A 23,260-nucleotide genomic window follows, 5' to 3' on the forward strand; every position below is an offset into this window, starting at 1 on the left:
GATAAACTAATTTGGTAGTAAGGTTACTTTTGGAATCAGTAAAATGTGTTTTGCCAATAATTTTGCCAGGTTTGCCTACTCTCACATAAAAATTTTCTTCATTACAGGATCGTGGTTGTTTTGAAGCTAGTATTTTCTTGCTGCATGTGCAGTGCCTGTTCACAGAACTCCATGCATCATTCTGGATCATCCTCGTGCAATACCTGAAGAAATTTCATTTTGTAAGGGTATCACATATTACAATTTTTGATGGAAAGAAATATAGAGACAGCCATAGCTGAGTGGTCATGTGTGAGAGTACAAAAGCACATGTGCTTTGAGTGACTGGGGTTCAAGCCCGTGACTGCTAAATATGGTGCTGTTTCTTGTATTCTGTCAACCTTGTTAAATCCTCCGGCCAAGTGGTCATCCTGGAGTACAAACAGAAAAGATTTTTTATTTATTTATCTGTTAAGCCCAAGGGCTCACATCTGGTGCGTATTATGGGCTTGGCACACCCAGGGTCCTGAGCTGGATATCATCATTCTTCTCTTTCTTGGTGATTCCCTTTTGATTCTTGTTCTCTCTCAGGGTAATTCAGAAATTTTTTTTTTAGCTGGTGCAGCGTAAGCCTTAGGCTTCCTTGCACCATATGCTAATAAAAATAATAATATATGGGAATTAGTTGTTGAGATAGAAGATTTATACAGGACATGTATTGGGATCAAAGAGTTATGTTGGGAACAGGTGTGGATTATATGTGATTGGTGCCCATTTCTCAGGCCATACGTGGAAGACAGTTAAGTAATTCTATCACACATGTTATATTGCTGCATGTTATGTGATGCAGTCATGCCTCACCTGCAAGTGTTGGAATTAGTAGGATGCAGTTTGTGTAGGACATTTATAAGTTATATATTCTTGTTGATCACATACAGGGAATGCAGGCTCATACACTGATGAGCCAAAACAGCTTGTACCTAGCGAGGCATGGACGCTACAAGATTTCTAAACATGTATGTAACCAGCAAATCCTTTAACTCCTGTAAGGTCTGTGGTTGATGCTGCAGATCGGAGTTGCTGCTTCAACACAAACCACAGATGCTCGATGGGATTGATGTCTGGAAAATTTGGAGGCCAGGGCAGTCTTCCTCATGTTCTGCGAACCAGTCTCGAACAATCTGGGCTGTGTGGCATGACGCATTATCCTGCTGAAAGATGGCACCGTCGGAAGGGAAGACTTGCCATGAAAGGGTGTATCTGGTCAGCAATGATGTTTAGGTAGGTGGTAGACGTCAGAGGTGCCTGGCACATGGATGACAGGAACCCAGGTATCCCAGTAGAACATCACCCAAAGCATGACACCGCTGCCACCATCTTGTGTTCGTCTCGCATTGCATCCAGGGGGCATCACTTCCCGAGGTAAACAACGCACATGTACCTGGCCGTCCACATGGTGCAACAGGCAATGTGATTCATTGGACCAGACGACTTTCTTCCAATCACTCAAGGTTCAGTTTCGATGCTCGTGTGCCCATTGTAGGCACTGTCGCCGGTGAACCGTGGTTAGCATGGGCACCCAGAGCGGCTTGCAGCTGCGCAGGCCCATTTTCAGCAAGGTTCGATATACTGTGTGTTGTGACACATTACTCCCATCACCAGCATTCCAATTACCGGTGAGTTGCACCACACTTGCCCTTTTGTTGCCACGTACCATCCGGGAGAGCCTTCGCTCACCTTGAGCATCAATGAGCCGAGGTGAGCGAAGGCTCCCATCCAACACCTCGCCGGCAGTTCGTGGGTTTTCCCTTCTCAGACCACTTTCGGTAGGTACTAACCACGGATGACCGTGAGCACCCCAGCAGCCGTGCTATTTCAGATATGCTCTGGCCCAGTCGTCTGGCCATTACAATTTGGTCTTTGTCAAACTTGCTTAAGTCCGCTGCCTTTCCCATCTTCCACATGTTGTAGTTCACCTGCAGTTGCATTGATTTGCATAATGACTCGTTGGTCATAATGTTTTGGCTCATCAGTGTATATACAATAGGATAGAGACACTGAAGGAAGAAATAGTATGTATGTTGGGGGATGCATACGCTCCCCCAACATACATACTATCTCTCTCTCTCTCTCTCTCTCTCTCTCTCTCTCTCTCTCTCGGACAGTTGGCACTTGCACGTTCTTATTGTATAGTTATCAGTGAAGAAACGCTGTCATGTGTAGTGGGAGGTGCACATATTTACCTTTTCTTTCAACACCAAGAGAACCATGTAGTTATGCATTTACCTAGCATGCTGTACATTTGGTGCGCTGGGGGGAGGGAAGAACACTCATTATTGCTTCCATGTAGTTGAGAGAGGAAAGAAACTCCATGCATATAAAGCCAATCGTTTACTGTACCTGTGTAATCCTGCTGTGAAACTCCTGAGGATGTATAGCCACATATGCAGTGTGGGGAATACTCACTCATACCAGGAATAGTGGTGGGAGAAAACATGCTATGGCATGTGGAGAAATTTTAGTCACCATTTCAAGGTGGTGGGAAGAAGTATGTCACACATTTTGGACATTCACCATTTGCTCATTCTCAGGGTACATACACTTTATTGGGGAAGTAGCACCTGCACACAGACATGCTATATGCCCACATGCAGTGGAGGAAAAAGCATTTACGCTGTAAAGCTCTCACAAGCAGGTGGGGAGGGGGAGAAACTATGATATGAATTCAAGGAAGGTATCCCTGAATGGGCATATGAACAGACAGAGCTGTGCAAGGTGGGGAGATACCTTACATAGCATCTCATTCCTTTCATCCACCTGCAGCTACACATTAAATTACACACACACACACACGCACGCACGCACGCACACACACATATGTGCATTCTGCTGTAAGGAACAGTGCATTCATGTTTGAAGTGCATCAGCACAAGAGCATTCAGAAGAATGGAGTATATGCTTTTGTGGTCCATCAGTTGTTTGTAAGTTGGAGTCAGTACATGATATTCTGCAGCTTTTATACAGTTCAGTGAAATTAAAAAGTTATCAGAGAACTTTCAAGGACTTTTCAAAGAGTAGCATTCTACTGAAAGCTGGCAATACTCATCCACACTGATACATGTGGTATTATGTAATATTATTTGATGTTTTGTTAAGAAACCAACTCGGTGCAGCTAGACTCTGCAGTGAACTAAACAATAGAGAATGATATAGTAACACTGCCCACACTTGAACATTTATTGTACATATCAGAATGCTGAAGTGTAGGCATGGTTTTAGATGCAGGCAGTTAAGCTATGAGCTTTGTAGTTATTAGATTACTATATTTCATATCTGGTTTGTAAAACATCATCTTTGATTTGTCAATTAACTGTAATTTTATTTAGTTTAATATATTGGTCCTTGAGGTTGTCACAGACATTCTCTCAGATATGCCAGACAAGCTGTACTTGCTAGCTGGGAGTCTAAAACGCTGATGGAACTGATATTCGGGTGACACTCAAGTCAAGTGGACCCAATTTCGGCGAAGTCCGGACGGTCTGTGACAGCCAAATCATCTGCTTGCACCTTCACGAGGGTGGGACTTTTAGTAATCCTGGGTATAACCTCCATGCACAAGTACATGGTGGGTGACCACCCAGGTGTGAACCAACGTAAGCAGGGGTCGAGGTGTAGCGCCCACACCACATCGAGGAACGCCGCCCCTCTATGTTACCAGGTAGTACTAGGTGGTAGATGACTCTCATCAACTAGTGAAATACCACCACTTTGCTTATTGGAGGCTCGAAGTGATGGAACCCATGTTTAGTCTCTAGAGCTAAGTTCCGGTCAACCCTTCCCTATCTCTTCCATCATGCAGTATGATTGATGACTTTTGAGGTTATGATGAACGTCGTGGCGAGATCCAATATTCCTTACATTTCAAGAGTACAGCTCTAAAACGGTGTTTGCAGGCTGGCCGCTAGTTAGTACACCGGACCGAACCTATTGGTGACTCTCTAGGAAGCTTCCGGATCAGCTAGTGTATAATCTTGCTACCTCTACTCTGCCAGATAGTGACTGGAGGGAGTCGGAGTACTGTGTATGCGGGGAGCATTGTCGAGGCCACGTTATATCAAGTATCTGGGTATATTCTTACCACATGTACGCCATATCCAAAAATTTCATTACTTCATACAGCATGTCCCACCTACTTTTTCTTACTATTGAATACACCATGAATTGTCAAACTAATAGAGCAAGCTTATCTGCGAAAAGATCTAAACCTCCCAAGGACTTCCTAATTCATTTCACAAATATACGTGGTCTCAATTCTAATCTCAACGACGTCCATTTCCACTTGCAGTCTGCCAAACCCCATGTACTTTTTCTGACAGAATCTCAGTTATCAGTTGATTCATCTACTGCTCATCTCAGATGCCCAAATTATTCGCTGTATGATTCCTTTTGCCTCAAAGGTGGTACTTGTGCATATGTCCGTTCTGATATTCCCTGTCAGAGACTTGGCAATTTGGTATCTCCTCTCTTTGATCTTCTCTGGCTTAAAATCTCTCTACCTCATTGTGTCAAATTCATCTGTTGTCTCTACCGTTCTCCCAACTCCACTAATCACTTGGAGCTCTTTGACTTCCTCTCTTTGCAACTTGACTTTCTCCAGTCCAACTTTCCTAACAGTGAAGTAATTTTCCTTGGTGATTTTAATGTTCACAACTCCAGCTGGCTTCCGTTTTCTAGTCACACCGACCCAGCAGGTTGAGATGCTGAGGCTTTTGCAATTACTAATGACCTAGCACAGATTGTTCATTTATCTACAAGAATACCGGACAATCCTAATCATACAGCCAATACGCTTGATCTTTTTCTCACAAACAACCCTTCTAAGTACACGGTCGAAGTGACAGGTCCTTTAGGCACTTCAGATCACAACTTGGTGATTGTCTCTTCTCCAATGGAACATTTATCTCATGGCTATTCCCAACCTCGTGTTGTTTGGCATTACAAGAATGCAAAATGGGATGACCTGCGAGAGTTCTTTTCTTCTTTTCCTTGGTCGGATTACTGTTTCAAAACTTCTGATGTCAACATTTGCTCAGATCGTGTCAGTGAAATTATTCTTGCAGGAATAGTAAATTAATAAGAGGAGTTTACCTCAATATAGTACGTGGAACACTTCATACGGAAGTGTTCCACGTACTATATCATACGGAAGTGTTCCACGTAATATATTGAGGTAAACTCCTCTTATTAATTTACTATTATCAACGTAGAACATATTGAGTATTACAGCTCTGTTTCATACTATCTTGCAGGAATGGAATCCTTTATCCCACACTCCACTTTAAAATCTCATCCTTTATCTAAACCTTGGTTTTCCAATAAATGTGCTAAGGCTGTTCAAGAGAAGAATGTTGCATATCGTAATTGGCTTGTTTTTAATTCTTCAGTTTCATTTTCTGCCTACACCAAAGCTCGCAACAATTGTAAAGCAGTTATTAATCAGTCCAAACTAGAGTTTGAACAGGCTAAGAGTAGAAAACTTGCTTCTTGCTCTAATGGTAGCCGAGCATTCTGGTCTCTTGCCAAAGCTATTGGCCGCAACTTTTGCCCATCTCTGCTCTCACCTCTGTCCAAACCAGATAATTCTGTTGGCACTTCAGCCAAGGATAAAGCTGAACTGCTAGCATCCCATTTTTCTTCCAGCTCATGTATTAATGATTTTGGTAAAACACCTCCCACCATTCCCAACACGCTCAATTCAATGCCTCCTGTGGTCTTCTGTCAAAAGGATATCAGAAGGATTTTGATGAATCTTGATGCTAAGAAAGCTCCGGGTCCCGATGGTATTTCTCCACTTTTTTCTCAAAACCTGTGTTCCTGAACTTACTCCTATTCTTTGCTGCCTTTTTTCACTTTCTTATTCCAAAGATGTTTTTCCTTCTGCTTGGAAATTTGCTCATATCCAGCCAGTTCCTAAAAAGGGTGACAAATACCTCCCATCCAATTATCGTCCCATTGCAATTACTTCTACTCTTTCTAAAGTAATGGAGAAATCAATTAACCGCCAACTCTTAAACTACCTAGAAACCTTCTGTCTGATCAACGATCGCCAGTATGGATTCCATCAGTGTCGATCCACTGGTGATATTCTGGCTTATGTTACCCATTTATGGACTAATTCAATGGAAAAGTTCGGTGAAACACAAGTAGTTGCTCTTGACATCTCAAAGGCTTTTGATCGTGTTTGGCATAAAGTTCTTCTAAACAAGCTTCCATCTTATGGTTTGCCAACTGTTTTTAGTAATTGGTTATCCAGTTTTCTCTCTGATCGCTCACTGAGGGTGATGGTAGATGGCTTTCTGTCTTCTAACTTCTCCACTAATGCCGGTGTCCTCCAAGGTTCAGTTCTTTCTCCCACTCTTTTCCTCTTGTATATTAATGACCTTCTTCCATTGACTGGCAATCCTATCCATAGTTTTGCCGATGATAGCACATTGCATTCCACTTTCCATTTTGAGAAACCTTGTCCTGCTCAATCAGCTTCAACTTCTCGAAAATCTGCTACCCATTCCTTAAATGCTGATCTTCAGGTAATTCTCCAGTGGGGCAAAGACAACTTAGTTGATTTCAACCCTTCTAAAACTCAGTCTTGTCTTATATCTCGCAAAAAGGATTCTTCTGCTCCTATGCTTATCTTTAGTGACACTCCGATTTCTAGGCAAAATGATATATCTCTTTTGGGGATTACCCTGACTTCTAATCTCTCTTGGCACAAGCACATTACAAATATTGCTTCCTCTGCATCTAAAAAACTTGGTTTTTCTCTTTTGCTCTCGGCGTTACTTTTCTTCCAAACAGCTGCTCACTCTGTATAAATTGCAAATCCGCCGGCGCCTCCGTAGCCAGGTGGGAAGGAGCAGCAGTGCATAGCACACGCTTCTTGATTAAACCGGGGTTCGAGCCCGTCACCACCAAATACGGAGGATGCGGAAAGGTCAGGGAATGACTACCGCATATCCTGGAGCAAAATGGCCTTAGTTGCTAATGCTCCTAAATAACAAACAAACAAACAAGCAAATCCGCCCTGCCATGGAATATTGTTCCCACATCTGGGGTGGTGCTCCCAAAACCTCTCTCAGGCTTCTGGATTCCATTCAGAAGAAGGCAGTTAGGTTAATTAATGATTCATCTCTAACAGAGTCTCTCCACTCGCTTTCTCATAGACGTACTGTTTCTGCTGCATGCCTCTTTTACAGATACTTCCATGGGCACTGTTCTTCTGAATTGGCTTCTATAATTCCCGCTCTCTCTTTCAAAACAGTCCGAACACATGCCGCCACCAGCCAACATCCATTTACTGTCCAACTTCAAACCCACAGAACCAACTTTTCATCTTCCTCATTTATTAATTCAACTGCCGTTTTCTGAAACAAACTTCCTTCATACGTATTGCCTGAAAATTACAATCTACAGAAGTTCAAGTCCAATGTCAACAAATATCTTCTTTCGTCTGCTGAACCTCCAACCCAAGCACGGTACTAAGTACTATAGGTTCTAATACCTCTCGTGTTTGGAGTTCACATAAAAAAAAAAAAAAAAAAAAATGGTTCTTTTATCTGCAAATTCTTAATGCATGAATAATCACCACTGATAATCAGATGAAGAGTATTACTCTCTCTGGTTACCCCCTCGAACATGTTGCTGTAGAAAACAATCCTCCAATAAATCCACAAAAGTGTTGTTAGCGTGCAAGTGAAGAACCCTCAAGTTCCAGTCAATATCTGAAAGGTTAAAATCTGCCTTTAGAAGACATTCTGATTTACTGGCCCACTCTATTTCTCTGTACAAATTGTCCATTGTACTCATCGGAGTCATTAGGCCTATAACACACTCCTACTCTCATTTTCCCTTCCCCAGTGCTTATGTCACCAAACTGACTCAACATTGCACTGTCCACCCATGCTGCAGTGCATTTAGTCATTGCAACTGAATGCACTTCCTTAGATTTTGTGTTTCTTAACTAACAGCATAACCCCTCCTCCCTTCCTACTCTGTCTATCCTTTCTGTATACATTGTAGTCCCAAAATTCCAATTCTTCACTGATTATATCTGTGTGACACTATGTCTCTGATATCCCAACAATATCTGCCTTTGACATCTTGATCAGCACGTCAAGTTCATGAAATTTATTTACTATATTTCTAGCATTGGTGTACGTGCAAGTATACATGCACCTGTTCGTACTCTAAGTTATCCTAACACAGCCCATGTATTTACTTGTTCCATGATGACTCCCAGTAATGCTCATTACAATAGAAACTGCAAAAATCACTTTCACTTCTGCCTTGGGCTACTGTTAATCTTTTAGTCTGTCAATCCCTCCACGCTAGTAGTTTTCCGAACCACCTAACACTGCCTCCATAGCATTAGCAAATATTCTTGCACCCTTTCTATTTAAGTGTATCCTATCCCTGTAGAAGCAGTCTCTCCTGTTAGCAAGCACAGACCATGCTGAAAAAAAAAAAATCTTACCCCACGAGCCTTGCACAATCTTTTCAGTGCCGAATTGATTGACAAGGCTCTCATCATATACTCTCTCCTGTCATGTCTGGGCAGAATTGCAGTCACTTTCAAATTTAACCCTAACTCACCACTTTTTTTTTCAACATTGACCTGTACTTGTTAAATAAATCTGGTGATCTCTTATTGTTAGGATCATTAGTGCCACTGTGTACAACAATATCACCTTTTGTGCCTTAAAAGATGACATCTCTACATCGTTATCAACTGTTGCCCCTGGCAGACATACCCTGGTCCACCTATCCTTTTTGCATTATATATTTCCCATCTCCCTAACAGTAGTCACAAGTAATAACTATCTCATATGGGACCAGCGCATTCTGCCTTGGAGATTGCTGCAGTGTTGCTTGATGCACAGGAGTGAGAGCTGGCATTGAGTTAGGCAGCTGAGAGCTTGATGGGCCTCTCATATTAATTTCCTCGAGGGCATCTACCCTACACCTCAAACTCTCATAGATGCTCATCAGAATGCTGAATTGGCACCTAATTTCTTCACAGTCTCTGCACCTAGCCAACACAAAGACATCCTCCTTGGCTAGATCATGTCCTATTCTAGAAAGGTCTGCACAGTCTCTGAACAACTAGCTCCTGTGGCATAGTGTGTTCTGCCTTAGGGATTGCCACTGTGTTGCTTGATAATCAAGTGAAGTGCTGGCATTGATGTGGGCTGCTGAGAGCGTTAATGGACCCCGAATTTAAATCCTTCGAGGGAATCCACTCTGTTCTTCAAACTCTCATAAAGGCCCATAATTATGTTGAGTTGGCGCCTAACATCCTCACACTTTCTGCATCGAGCACACACAAAGACATCCCCCTTGGCAATATCATGTTCCATTATATATTAAATAAGCTTTCTTCCTTGCATCATTGCCACCAGTAATATGAAATCCCTCTATGTATGATTCTCTTGAAAGTGCAGCAGAAGGTCTAGACTTCCAAACAATGAAATAATTGACAAACTGATATCAGTTTGAGATGTTACAGCCAGCATTGGCTGCCACTGCCTCATTTAGCTTACTAACCATGTGTGTGTGACTGAGGTGTTCAGATATAGGGGAACTCATGGGGAGGGTTGATAAAGCTGAAGTCCCACTCTGAGAACATTTTGTTTTATATTATGTAATTGAACTGCCATGTGTGAATTGAACTGCCTGGGCTTATAAAAGCTACTAACATGGGATGTGTAAGTAGCCCATCCCACTAAAAAAGAAAAAGAATTCTTGGCGTGTAACAACTCGTGTTGTAGCACTTTTGAAGAGACTGTCCCCAAAGGGCACTGTAAGCAGATCTCCTATTTGAAGGCTATTTTTCATATTCATCAATATTTTGGTGGATGACAATTGATTTTTTCTTTTTTTTTATTGTTTACAAAGTAATAGTTTATATACTAGTTCAAAATCTGCATACCTAATGTGCTGTTTTTTTTTTTTTTTTGCATAAAAAGAATGGCGTTTTGAAATATTTTATAAAATTAAACTAAATATATTTTGAGTATTACTGTATAAATGTAATAGTAGCATTAATAATAATGCTGTCATTAATGAAATTTATTGATACTATATTGATCGCTTGCACATGTGCATGCATACACGAATTATTGGATCAGGCAAGGAATGTGGACAAATATGTGGAATATAAAAGATGTTGAGGAGAGTATGCAAATGCAGTGATTTGAAGTTAAAGGAGCAGCCTATCTAAATGAAAGGTTCAAGTTAAATATGAAATAAACATCACCTGTGGCAAGAGCAGTTTCTATGAAGTAAATAAGCTGCTAACAATTTCTAGAATTTAGTCTTTATCATCCCTTCCTTCCCAAAAATTATGAGGAAGGAATATTACTGGTTATAATCCGGATTTATTCATTCTTGGGATCTTAAACAAGTGATATAGGTGAGAAAGCATTTAAATGGGAGTGGTATATTCATTAAAAACTGCATGGTGCTGGGTTCAAGAGTATCCCATACTAGTCAGAAAAATTTGAGCTGCTGGGAAACAGATAATTTTTTTAAAAATTTTGCTGTTTTATTGACCTACTAACCTATTCCTCAGATAATTGAGAATGGTAAAATTTGTAAATTAAGTTGTGGACTCCATTATACCCTTTTAGGGAATTACATGCATACTTTGTGATGGTAGAGAGCCTTTAACGAAATTTATTTAAAAATAAAGTGCAAATTTAAAGAAAATCTTCACTAGCTAATACAGTAACATAACTAGAACCCTTACTGATAATTGCATCCCCCCAGCAATCCTTCATTAAATACAGAACTTCTCTTCTGTGTCAGCCATCATTGCAGTTGTTGCATTATATCATACTTATAATTAATACATTAATTAATCATGACTGAAAAAGATTTTAACAAGAAAATGGAAACTGAAGTATTACATAATGTTTAATAATACATTGGAAGTCCAGTAATCTGACATGATTTTTCAGAAAATCTAATACTGTAATCTAGTATCTGAGTGTGCAAGTCAGTACATCAAAATATAATTTCAAAGGTCAAATAGCATTAGTTATGTTACAATTTTTAAGTTATCGGTATAGTTAACTTTAATTCATATAAAATATCCAAAAATAGAATTTATAATTTGTGAGATATTACCATTTGGACAATGAATTGCTTGCTAACATGAAGTGAGATAGTTATAGCATAATCAAAAGCTTATGACATTGCTAGAGAATGAACTTCAATGTTGAGGAGTCCACTCTCAAAAACCACTCAAAGAAAATTCATGATTGGCCAATGTGGAACGTAGGGAGCATATTCACTTTAAGGATGATTTGTGTTTTTGTTCTTTGTTTTTTTGGAACAAACAAAAAAAAAAAAAAAAAAACATTTTCTAAATTTATTTCATTCCTTGCAGAAAATGTTTGTGATTGGTGTGCAGAATAAAGGTTAAGATATCCAACATCCAGAAGTGTTGTTTATCCGAAATAGGTGAGCTTCCAACCATTTTGAATAAATGACATTCTATTGTGATGATAGTGATCACTTTTATATTTCTGATAGTTTCAAAAACTGGCATAGGAAGTTTCAAGACAATGCAGGCTTGAATAAGCTGAAATCAGAGAAATTCTTTGGAATGTGGGGAAGTTGATGAAACTGAATCAAATAATACATGTATAAATTTATAGATTATTCAAAGAAAAAAAAAAAGTAGTGAGGTTTTATTTTAATTTTTTCAATTATTTTAAATAAAATTTTTTGATTTTATTTTGGACAATAATGTTGAACTGGAAAATCAAAAATACAGGGAAAAAATTAATATTTAAAATCATTTATATATGTAGTTTTTTTGGTTTTACAAACTTGCAAATTTCTTTTAAAAAAAAAGTCACTCTAGGTCATGTGCATATGGTGCTGGAAATCCACTTTCAAAAATGTTAAACAGATATACACTAAATTTTATCCCATAAAGATTTTCACATTGTGCAGCTTTAGCCATGTACAAACATCTCTTCAAAGTTAAACTAGTGTGTCACAAAATAGTTTTATTGTGATTTTGAAAATATCCATTGTTTCCCAAAGGGTTAGTTGATTTTTCTGTATTATTTTCTTATAATGTCATGTATCTTCCTCAGTATTTAACTGTATTATTACAAGCACATATTAACAATGTTATGAGTGTTGGATTTTTTTGTTTAATTATGTGTAAAATATTAAACTGTGAATATAAACATTCAGCATTCATATCTGGATGCACCCCAGTCTAGATATATAAAGATTTTCCATATTCTTTAAGTTAAATGTACAGTTGATAATAAGCATTGCTATATTGTAAATTATGTCCTAAAGGAACAGTAACAAGGTTTGCATTAATTGTATTCAGCGAGATATAGGAAAGAAAGAAATTCTACATCAGAAGAATAAAATTCATTTTACAATATTTTATAGGATTGTATCTTCTGAGGATAACCAGAATTCAAGTGATTATCCAGTATACTCTAGGTTATATCAGAAAAAGAGGGTCCTTTGCATGGTTTGTCACATGCACACTGCAAAGTAAGTTTTCTGTGTAGGATATAAACTTAATTTCAATTTCATTAATAATTGCTAATTACTAAACTTATTGTTATGGAACCATATAAGTCATGGGAATGCCACACTTTCGTAGATAATATTGTCCATCCCTGGAGCTTTACCTTTCTTGAGATCGGTAATTTTTCTTATATGGCTTATTTTACAGCATTCAGACTCTTTGTCACTGTTTCCCCCTGTTCAGACTGTATTTCAGTTGTCAATAGCATGAAAAGTACCCATAACTCACTCTTCTGGTCTTGGTCCTCCACATGCAGCCAAAACAGCTTGTAGCATCCATGGCGAGGCATGGACGCTACAAGCTTTCTAAATGTGTCTTGCGGTATCTGGTACCAATACATAACCAGCAGATCCTTTAACTCCTGTAAGGTCCGTGGTTGAGACACTGCAGATCGGAGTTGCTGTTCCAACAAACCACAGATGCTCGATGGGATTGATGTCTGGGGAATTTCGAGGCCAGGGCAATGCTTGGAAGTCTTCCTCATGTTCCGCAAACCAGTCTCAGACAATCCGGGCGGTGTGGCATGGGGCATTATCCTGCTGAAAGACAGCACCGCCAGAGGAGAAGACCGTTACCACGAAAGGGTGTACCTGGTCAGCAATGATGTTTAGGTAGGTGGTAAACATCAGAGTGCTCGACACGTGGATGACTGGACCCAGGGTATCCCAGCAGAATATTGCCCAAAGCATGACACTGCCGCCACTGGCTTGTTTTTGTTCCACAGTGCATCCAGGCGCCAGGCCACTTCCCCAGGTAAATGACGCACGTGCACCCAGCTGTCCACATGGTGCCAGGGCCACCGTGACCCTATGTGCTGCCAGTAAGCAAAATCAAGTTTGCCGCCCCAAAATATTTGGATTAAAAAATAAAATAAGGTGTAAATAAAATAGCATTCATTTATTAAAAGAGAAAAAAATTACAAAATATCTCACATATAATATAATGAAACAACAAGCAAAAATAACAAAATCATTCTGAAATTCTGGAAATAAACTTTAAATTTTAAATCAGTGTAATCATATTCTATCACAATAATAAAATAAAAGGAAAATTATAATTTTTAAAAAATATATACAAATTTATGTTTCCTTGCTTTAAGAAATGCAAATTTATTAATTATTTCATTTGTAAATTTTTTCCAAAAGGTCATTTTCTATTGAAATTATTGCCAAATTAGAAATTCGTTGTTCAGACATTGTTGATCGTAAATAATTTTTGATTAATTTTAATTTTGAAAAACTCCGTTTACCTCAGGCAGCTGAAACTGGTAAAGTTAGAAAAATTCTTAGTGCAACTGCTACATTTGGAAAAGTATCTGTAAAATTGTTTTTAAAAATATATTGTAACAATTCAAATGGAGTAATACAGTATTATCTTTAAGGGTAGCGAAGAAGAATTTAAGGTGCATTAAATATGAATTATTTGTTTCGTTCACTGTGTTTGGTTTTTTGTCTAACATGCTGTTTGCTCACTCTCATAACCGAGAATCTGGAAATTATCGACGCCAGAGGTAATTTCCAGATTCTGGGTTATGAGAGTGAGCAGTTCCAATTACAATCAGAATTTATGAAGCTGATAATTATAGCACAATTTTATCAAGTAGGGAATTTGTTTATGGTGTTGAGTGCGCCTTCACAAGGTCCTTTGTGTGTGCCATATTTGGGAAATCCACATCTATATGCACAGACTACAGGTCTGTGCAGGGCAATATCTGTCGTTACTCAAATTTACACAGACCGGGCCAGATGGCCATTCGAGCGGCCTGCGCTACATACACCCACTCTGGTTTGACTGCACAAACCTGGCCTGTGCAGGCAAGCTGGGGCATCTGTAGGTATGCATAAGAAATTGGTAGTATTACAGCCAAATTTGGATTCACTAAAACTGCAAATAACAGAGCTTGTATCACCAAACCAGCCTCCATGCAATTATTCAGCCACAGAATTCAGTCAACATTCGCATTCACATAATTATAACACTCAAACAGATTCTGCAATAATATTAACAAAGCTGAATTCCAGTTATAAACTGTTAATAATACACGAAGCTTTAGCCATTGAATGATTTTCCGACTGAACCTCGCAGGATAACATGTAAAATTTCCGGCACGTGCGTAAAATTTCCGGTCTAATCATGCACCACGGGAGCTAGAGTTAACCTTTTTAACACTTGGAATTTCCTTCCCAATTAAATGAACCAACTGATGACAGAACTGCAAAAGTTCAACTTAGGACTCTTGGTTCTTCTCATTCTTAGTTTCATAATCGTTAATGAAATTTTTATGTATTTTTATGTATGACGATCCAAGCGAAAAAGAGTGCACCTTTTCCATTTTGGGGAATTTTAATTTCTTCATTATATTTTAACCATACGGATTAGAAGGTAAGTTTCGTGATATTTATAAGCAATTTTAAAAAACTGAAATCGTATAAAGAATCAAAGCTATTAGCACATGCTAACAAATAAGTTACACATGGTAACACAAAAAATACTTACCCTGAAAAAAAACATTAAAATACAGTATATAGTACGGTCAGTCCTTGTATAACACGCGTTTACACTACACAAATTCGATCATACTCGATTTATAAATAGGGGAACGATGTCGTATATAACACGAACCGAATTCGCTTGTGCACGATTCGCCTTTGTGTTTACAAGAAATGGCAGTCGAGCTCGGGAATCACCCGAATTGAAAGAGGAGAAGTTTCTGAAAATGTATTTATGTTTTTCATACTACTGAAGATTTCAGTGAAGTGGAAACACATAATAACATAATAATAACATAAAAACCCACAATTGCAGCTATCGGTATTATCGCAAATGCAATTAGCTCCAGTTTACTACCTGTTTATAACAGATTCCACCAGCAGGAATGCAACTGGAAATTGTTTTTATTGTTTTATGGTAGTGATCTCCGAAATGTGTTTTAGTAAAATGTGAGCTAGGATGAGAGGATAATAGTGTTTGTCTTTACTGCTTTGTTTATTCAGTTGCTACACGCAGGCAGCTTTGTTTATGTGTTTAAGCGTGCCTCCTCATTTTTGTCCTTTTTATACTGAAATTGTTTTATTCCCTAAAAATGAGTAAAATACTTGGGTTATTTCAAAGGTCAAAGGTGTGAAAATGAAGCTTGCTGGTGAAGATACTACAGATTCAGAGAGAGAGAAAGAAAAGCAATACCGATAGACTGTCAAAAATTCTTACTGGGGAAAACTTGTAGCGGCCTCATATAAGTGTTTATGGCCAAAATCACACCGGCCTCTGGCCCACCGGGATTTCCCCGGTAAGGCATCTGTTGATAGAGGAAAAAAATGAAATTATGAAATGCTTTGAGTGAACTGAAAGAATATGTGATATTGCATGTATTGCTAAATAGAAAGTTTCGCTATAAAGAAGTTCATTAATTAAATAGAGGTCCTACTTGTATATGTGAAAAGTTTTTTGGAGCCCTCTTGAAATGCCACCTGTAAGCAATGCTTACCTCACCTACCCACTTGCGGTGACCCTGCATGGTGCAACAGGAAACGTGATTCATCGGACCAGATGACCTTCTTCGATGCTCACATGCCCATTGTTAGGTGCTGTTGCCAGTGAACCGTGGTTAGCATTGGCACTAGGAGTGGCCTGTGGCTATGCAGCCCCATTTTCAGCAGGGTTCGATGTACTGTGTGTTGTGACACATTACTCCCATCATCAGCATTCCAATTACCGGCGAGTTGCACTACGGTTGCCCTTCTGTTGCCACGTACCATCTGGGAGAGTCTTCACTCACCACAAGCATCGATGTGCCGTGGTCGTCCAACACCTCGCTGGCAGTTCGTGGGTTTTCCTTCCTCAGACCACTTTCGGTAGGTTACTAACCATGGCTGATTGTGAACACCCCGGCAGCCGTGCCGTTTCGGATATGCTCTGACCCACTTGTCTGGCAGGCACCTCCGTAGCCAGGTGGGAAGGAGCAGCAGTGCGTAGCACACGCTTCTTGATTAAACTGGGGTTCGAGCCCGTCGCCACCAAATACGGAGGATGCGGAAAGGTCTGGGAATGACCACCGCATATCCCGGAGCAATATGGCCTTAGTTGCTAATGCTCCTAAAAACCAAATCACAAACACAAACAAACTTGTCTGGCCATTACAATTTGGTCTTTGTCAAACTCGCTTGAGTCCGCTGCCTTTCCCATCTGAAGAACAAGGGTAGCACTGAGTAATGGAGCTGAGTTCAGGTGTTTTTTATACTGTGTATTGACCCGCACTGTAGTTCACCAGCAATTGCTTCGATTTTGCATAATGACTCGCTGGTCATAATGTTTTGGCTCATCGGTGTAATGTAAAAGTAAATAAGATAGTCTTGCCAGGACTGTCTCCTTCATTCGGTCAAAGGGGATGCTGTTAACAGTTCATATATACCCATATTGAGCTTGGGTCTGAATGTTGGCATATTAATTGGTCAGTTATCCTGGAGCCCAATGCTTCTTGTTATTCAAATATGCCTTGGGGTTAATATTTTCAGAATGATTAGCTAAGTCTCACTCCCCAAACTTCTTAGGTAGTGGTTATGTTGGCTGCTTTTCTTGCCTGGAGCTTTCTTTTTTTGTTTTTTGAGGTCTTCTTATACTGTTCCTTTTAAGTATGTTGATTGAATTCTTTATTTGTTGGGTTTTTTTTTTTTCTCTTCTTCTTCTCCTCTCTTCTGTTGGTCAGTTGAAGTCTTTTTACCTGGAACTGAGTCTCTGTAAGTTTCCCCTTAAAAGATTTTTGTAGCTATTATTTGCACCCACTGGTAATATCAGCAGGTCTACTATCAGTGAAGGCACAATGAGTTTCATCTAGAGTTCACAAAAATCAATGTATTGCACCAGCAGAGAACTGTGACATAGATAGTTGTGACACATTAGTCCCGTTACCAGCATTCCAGTTATCTTGGTATACTGCAAAAAAACAGTGTAGCATAAATAAATGGTTGTCTAAAACCATACATATTGCTGAGGATGAACATTTCATCAATATATATGAATTATATTTAAAGACTGTAAATCCTTATGATGTTGTTTGTGAATTTGACGGGGAAAAGAAAGGTAAAGGACTCTTCTCACAATTCGATTCTTATCAAATATTCAATGCTGTAAATTCAGTGTTATCTGAACTGAGATCCATGTTGTTAGACCAAGCATGTGCTCATTTTTATTATTAGTTTCCGTTGTGCACATTGAAGAGAGCAGTGTGTAAAGATTTTATCAGAATAATTGTAAATAATTTTGTTAACAGTGTTCAGTAAAAGACTTTGTTCATTATAATTCTCTGTCTTCATTAAAAATTATATTGAAAATCACTTTCAACTGGCAAAATACCATTGGTTAAAAATATCAGTCATGAATACTTTATGTTCAAATAATACCTTTGATTTGTTCATGAATACTTTAAAGTAAAAATAACATTAACATGTTGCTTAAAATAGTCTTCTCATTTAAAATTCTTTTTAAAATATACATATCCAGCAGCAAAATTTAAAAGAAAAAATAAACGAAATTCTGTGAGTGCAAAGCATCATGGGAAGTCAAAAACAAGTCCTGAGAGGAGATTGTGCAAAGGACCATGGGAAAGATTCAACATATGTGTGTGACGGTGGTGTGTGTGGAATACTGCCCCTAGTCAGCCAGGTTCAAAATGTTTTGAGGGCAGCACCACCTAGCGGCGGGGAAAGTGAGGGTGGCAGACCCCTTCCCCCAGTCAGTTTGGTTCAAAGTGCCTCCTATCCTAAGTCTCAGGGGAGCTAAGTTTCACTCCCCAAACTTCTTAAGTAGTGGTTATGTTGGTGGTGAGGAGGTTGGCTGCTTTTCTTGCCTGGAGCTTTCTGTTTTTGTTTTTTGAGGTCTTCTTATACTGTTCCTTTTAAGTATGTTGATTGAATTCTTTACTTTGTTGTTTTTTTTTTTTTCTCTCTTCTGTTGGTCAGTTGAAGTCTTTTAACCAGAACTGAGTCTCTATAAGTTTCCCCTTACAAGGTTTTTGTAGCTATTATTTGCTGTTATTTGCACCCACTGGTAATATCAGCAGGTGATACTATCAGTGAAGACACAATGAGTTTCATCCAGAGTTCACAAAAATCAATGTATTGCACCAGCAGAGAACTGTGGCATAGATAGTTGTGACACATTACTCCCGTCACCAGCATTCCAATTATCATGGTATACTGCAAAAAAACAGTAGCATAAATGGTTGTCTAAAACCATACATATTGCAGATGGTACAAGCCATTACAGTTGACATCATCAGATATTCATGTGACTTTAATGTGTACTGCTTACTTTAATGGCTGCTTTAATGTTTAGTGATGAGTGACCACACACAAAGTGAGTATGAAGATATGAAAATCCAATGGTTTTGGGACATGTCTGAGACTGTACTGAAGTTAATGTGTTTTGTGTTAAAAGATATGTGGCTCATTCACACGAAGGACAATCACCAGTCCTGTATATAGGGACATACAGGAGAATTATCTGATCCTACAAATTTCTCTGGATAATCTCAGCACCATCGGTTGTGGCTGTTCTCAACTTTACAGCTTGATAGGTAGGGTACATAGGTTTAATTCTGTGACCAGCTTGTGCATTAGTCCTCAACACTACTGGACTTTTCTGAGAACTATCAGCTCTACCTTCTAAATTACAGTATCAACCGGCCCCAACCACCACCACCACCACCAAATGCTGTGGACTTGAAAAGATGGGGCACTACATCTTGCAAAAGGTTGATTAACATTAAGATGTGTGATGCATTACAGTTGAAATGTTGTGTAGAAATGTTATTGTTAAAGACACCAAACATATGATGCTACTTACCCTGTATTTATGGAATTTTTACAAATTACTGCACACTATTGGAAAAATTCTTCAGTAAAATTCAGTCATTAGAATATTTTAAATTCAATGAATGTTTGGACGTTGTTCTCATTAATTCTTTGCTTTGTGTTAGTTTGTGATAAATGATCCAAAGGTCACTTATCATATTGCAATATTAAGATTCTTAGCAAAGCTTATTATCTTAGTACTCACCTCCCTATGTTTTGTGAGGTACGTAGATCAATTTCTTTTTGAGCTCTAAGTCATCTAAGAAGGTTGTCGGATTGATTTTTTTAGTCTAGTGATTGTATATGCATTATCTATTTTATAGGTATCCTCATCAGAATCTCTTGGATTTTTTTGATGTATGTAGATGTCCAGAATTATTATTGTGTCACCTTTGTCTGCCTTCTTAATGATGTCGTCTTTCCAGAATTTTTAAAGGCTCATTAACTGTTGTGTATCCATGTTCTGACATTTGAATTTATGATCCTATTTGTCCCATGCATCAATTTATTTTTATCAGGGTGGTTCTCTAGTTTCATTTGGAGCTCTATTATACTGTCTTTTATGGGATAGTGATTATTGTTAATAGAAAAATTGAACCCATATTCAAGTGCAGATAATTGTGTAGACATGAAGGATTTCGAAGTTCACGACTGATGTTGGTTGGAGTTTATGTGGGTCCCATTTTTTGTTGTGCCTCTGGTTTACTATGTGTTGGATGGTGCTAATTCATCTGTTATTTTCTTCTATAAAATTAACCCATGCATCTTGTAACATGTTTCTCTTGAACAAGGATTTGTAACAGTGGATTTAGCATAATAAGTTGTATTTGTTGCAAAATCTCTTTTTTAATTCATGTTTTACTATAGCTGATGAGGTCTGGTGAATGATATAAGGATATTTTTTACATTATTCACATGTACATATAAGAGCAAATTTTGGGATCACATCGTAATCAAGACATTTCTTAAGAAATTTAATGTGTAATTTACTAGCAAAATATTTGATGAGGATTTTGGCGTATTCATAAGTTTTGTTTAATGTTAATGCATCCATGTGGTTAAATTATTAATGAAAATTGGAATAATTTTAAAGGATAGTCTGGGATGGTAGAGGTGTTGGCAATTATCGTTAATGTATTTATATTTGTTGACTAATTTTACAGCTGAAAGCTTGAAGTACTGTTGATTATCTATTAAGATTCTTAGCAAAGCTTATTATCTTAGTACTCACTTAGGTGAGTACTAAGTATCTATTAAAAATCTTAATAGATAATCAACAGTACTTCAAGCTTTCAGCTGTAAAATTAGTCATCATATCGCATATATATTCTGAATACTCAATTTTTTTTCTCCCCACAGGTGGATTACAAAAAATAATACCAGGCTTCCTGAAGATCCTTTCTTTACTTGTGAATCCTGTTTTGAAGCTTTCAATTATACATCTGATAAGCGAAAGATAGGAGAATTTGTAGCAGTTCCATATTTTGATCGAAGTGCTTTTGCATGACCGAGTCATTCTGTTATAATTTCATTCTTAATGATAGGCAATGATATCATTGTTCCATAAAATTGTAAATATTAAAATTTGCAAAAGGGACACTTTTAAGGATCATGGTAGAAAGTTGAGTTTACCTTTCCTTTTGTACATGTGATCAAAATTACAAGATGACGTTAAAATTACTTTTCCTTTTAATGGTTACCATAAACAGAACAAGCTACTAAAATCTGTAATTTGTGAATGGGCTGGGCTTTAGGAACAATGAATTTCAAATACACCTTTGGTGGTAGTGTCTGCCATAAATTTGAAACTTTACTCTTAAATAAAGCCTGCACTGAGAAACTCTAAAAGTCTGTCTTCCTCAATGCAGGTGTCAGTTGGAGTAGTATAATACATGGGATCTTCAACAGTTATTCCTGTCTCTTCAGTTTATAATGGTAATTTTACCATTACTGCTGATTAGTACACTCTGCCATAAAATCACAAATTCTCTTAAACTGATATGTAAAAAATATTAGTTTTACTTTATCTAATGATAAATATTCTTTGAAGAAAGCTAACAGACCTAGCAGCTCTACCTTACGCCTATCATGAGTGAGTGGTAGCAGCACACACTCTTTGAGTGGTCTGTGGTTCAAGCCCATGACTGCTGATTGTATTCATGATTTGTTGCAAACTCCTCTGGACTGGTCATGCCAAAGTATAAACAAGAACGTTTTTTTTTTTCTCCCTAAATTGGAGGTGTTTGGTGTCCCAAACTATAGACTATAAGAACAAGTTTCTATGCAATACCTCAAAATTGGCCACAAGGCAAAATGCTTAAAAATACCAAAAAAAAAAAAAAAAACCCACTGTAAAATCTGGATAAAAAGTTTTCTAAGGGACTGGAGGTTTAGAACTGCTTATGGAGGAAAACGTTTTATAAGGGAAAAGACGTAAGGTTATGAAATATTAACTACACAAATAAAGCTGAAAAGAATACATTGGTTAAAGATGATTTTAAGTTTTATTTCAGAATTTATATTTTTAATCTGCCTACGGGAAATATTTTTAAACCGAGGATTTCTAATTGCTTAACTGTTCATTAACTTATCAAGTTGGTTGGATGAGCCCCTTTGGAGTTCATCCCTCCAACTATAACCCTTCAAATTAGAAAAATAATTAGTATAATCAATATTTATAGCATTAAAATAAAAACTGCCAAGAGGTGAATAATTAATAAAAAATTAAACAATATAAAAATGTTTATATTGTTTAATTTTTTTAATATAAAAATAAAGAATTTCTATATTTAAAAAATGTATTAAGTAGGAAAATGTCATTATAATAATATGGTGTGTATTCTTTATCGCGAACTGCTAATGCGGGAAACTTTTTACACAGGAAAAAAATACATTACAAAATATAGAGTTGAAACCACTCCTAGTAAAGGCTAACTTACAACTACAGTTAGCAACAAACACCTTTTCATGAGTGTCTTGCATTGGGTGCCTAAACCTGGCTTTTGGTTCATCCTACAGTACCAGTTCTGCTTACCAAAAGTGGCCCACTGGGCACTCACATCCTTTCGTCTGGGCTTCGAGTCAAGCAAGCCAGACTTCTCACCCATTTAAAGTTTGAGAATAGGTTGAGGTCGTTTCGGCCCCAGTGCCTCTAATCATTCACTTTACCAGATGAGACTGATTCCCTCGAGTGCCAGCTATCCTGAGGGAGCTTATGCGGGAATTTCTTATCTGGGTTCTGCTGTATTTATTTTAAATGTAAATCAAGGTATAATTGAAGGAATATATTTTACTTTGTATTCAACTAGTTTAAATGGGTTCCAGTGGGATCTGGGTATATCTAACAAATTTCCAGAAGAGAATACTTTTTTTTCCACATTTTTAAATTCAAGGGGAAATATAACACTTAACCATGTGAAAATTTTTAACGACAGAGCAGTGTTACTACAGAAGTGACCCTTTACTGGCATATAACACGTAGCATGCATTTTGATGAATGGAGAAAATAAGATGGATTACTAGAACCAATTTAAAATAAAAGTTTAGAGAGGATCTACGGTCACATCATTCAGTTAAGTGATTGATAAAGTTTGATACATGCTTCATCATCATCCATTTTCAATCCACTGCAGGATGAAGGCCTCTCCAGCAACTTTCCAGTTCCTTCTGTTTTGAGCACTGGCCATCCATTTACTACCCACAAACTCATGAATTTCATCTGTCCATCTCCACCTTTGTCTTGTAGGTTTTCTTCTAGCTCCTCTTGGGTACCATTCTGTTATTTTCTTAGTCCATCTGTCATCATGTCTTT

General features: G+C 38.0%; 1 protein-coding gene across 1 annotated transcript in view; it reads left to right on the forward strand.

Annotated features, from left to right (window-relative positions):
* Positions 1-20,956, forward strand: part of Pbp49 (proximal sequence element A Pbp49) — a 143,381-nt gene extending 122,425 nt beyond the window's left edge. Inside the window, exons 8-9 of the mRNA XM_090389955.1 lie at positions 12,457-12,564; positions 20,809-20,956. Of these exons, the coding sequence (XP_090246081.1) occupies positions 12,457-12,564; positions 20,809-20,956 (256 nt within the window). The remainder of the gene's footprint in view (positions 1-12,456; positions 12,565-20,808) is intronic.
* Positions 20,957-23,260: the final 2,304 nt, after the last annotated feature.

This window comes from Mastigoproctus giganteus, chromosome 2, assembly GCF_048544385.1.
Source record: "Mastigoproctus giganteus isolate SK-2022 chromosome 2, ASM4854438v1, whole genome shotgun sequence".
Classification (NCBI taxonomy): Eukaryota; Metazoa; Arthropoda; class Arachnida; order Uropygi; family Thelyphonidae; genus Mastigoproctus; species Mastigoproctus giganteus.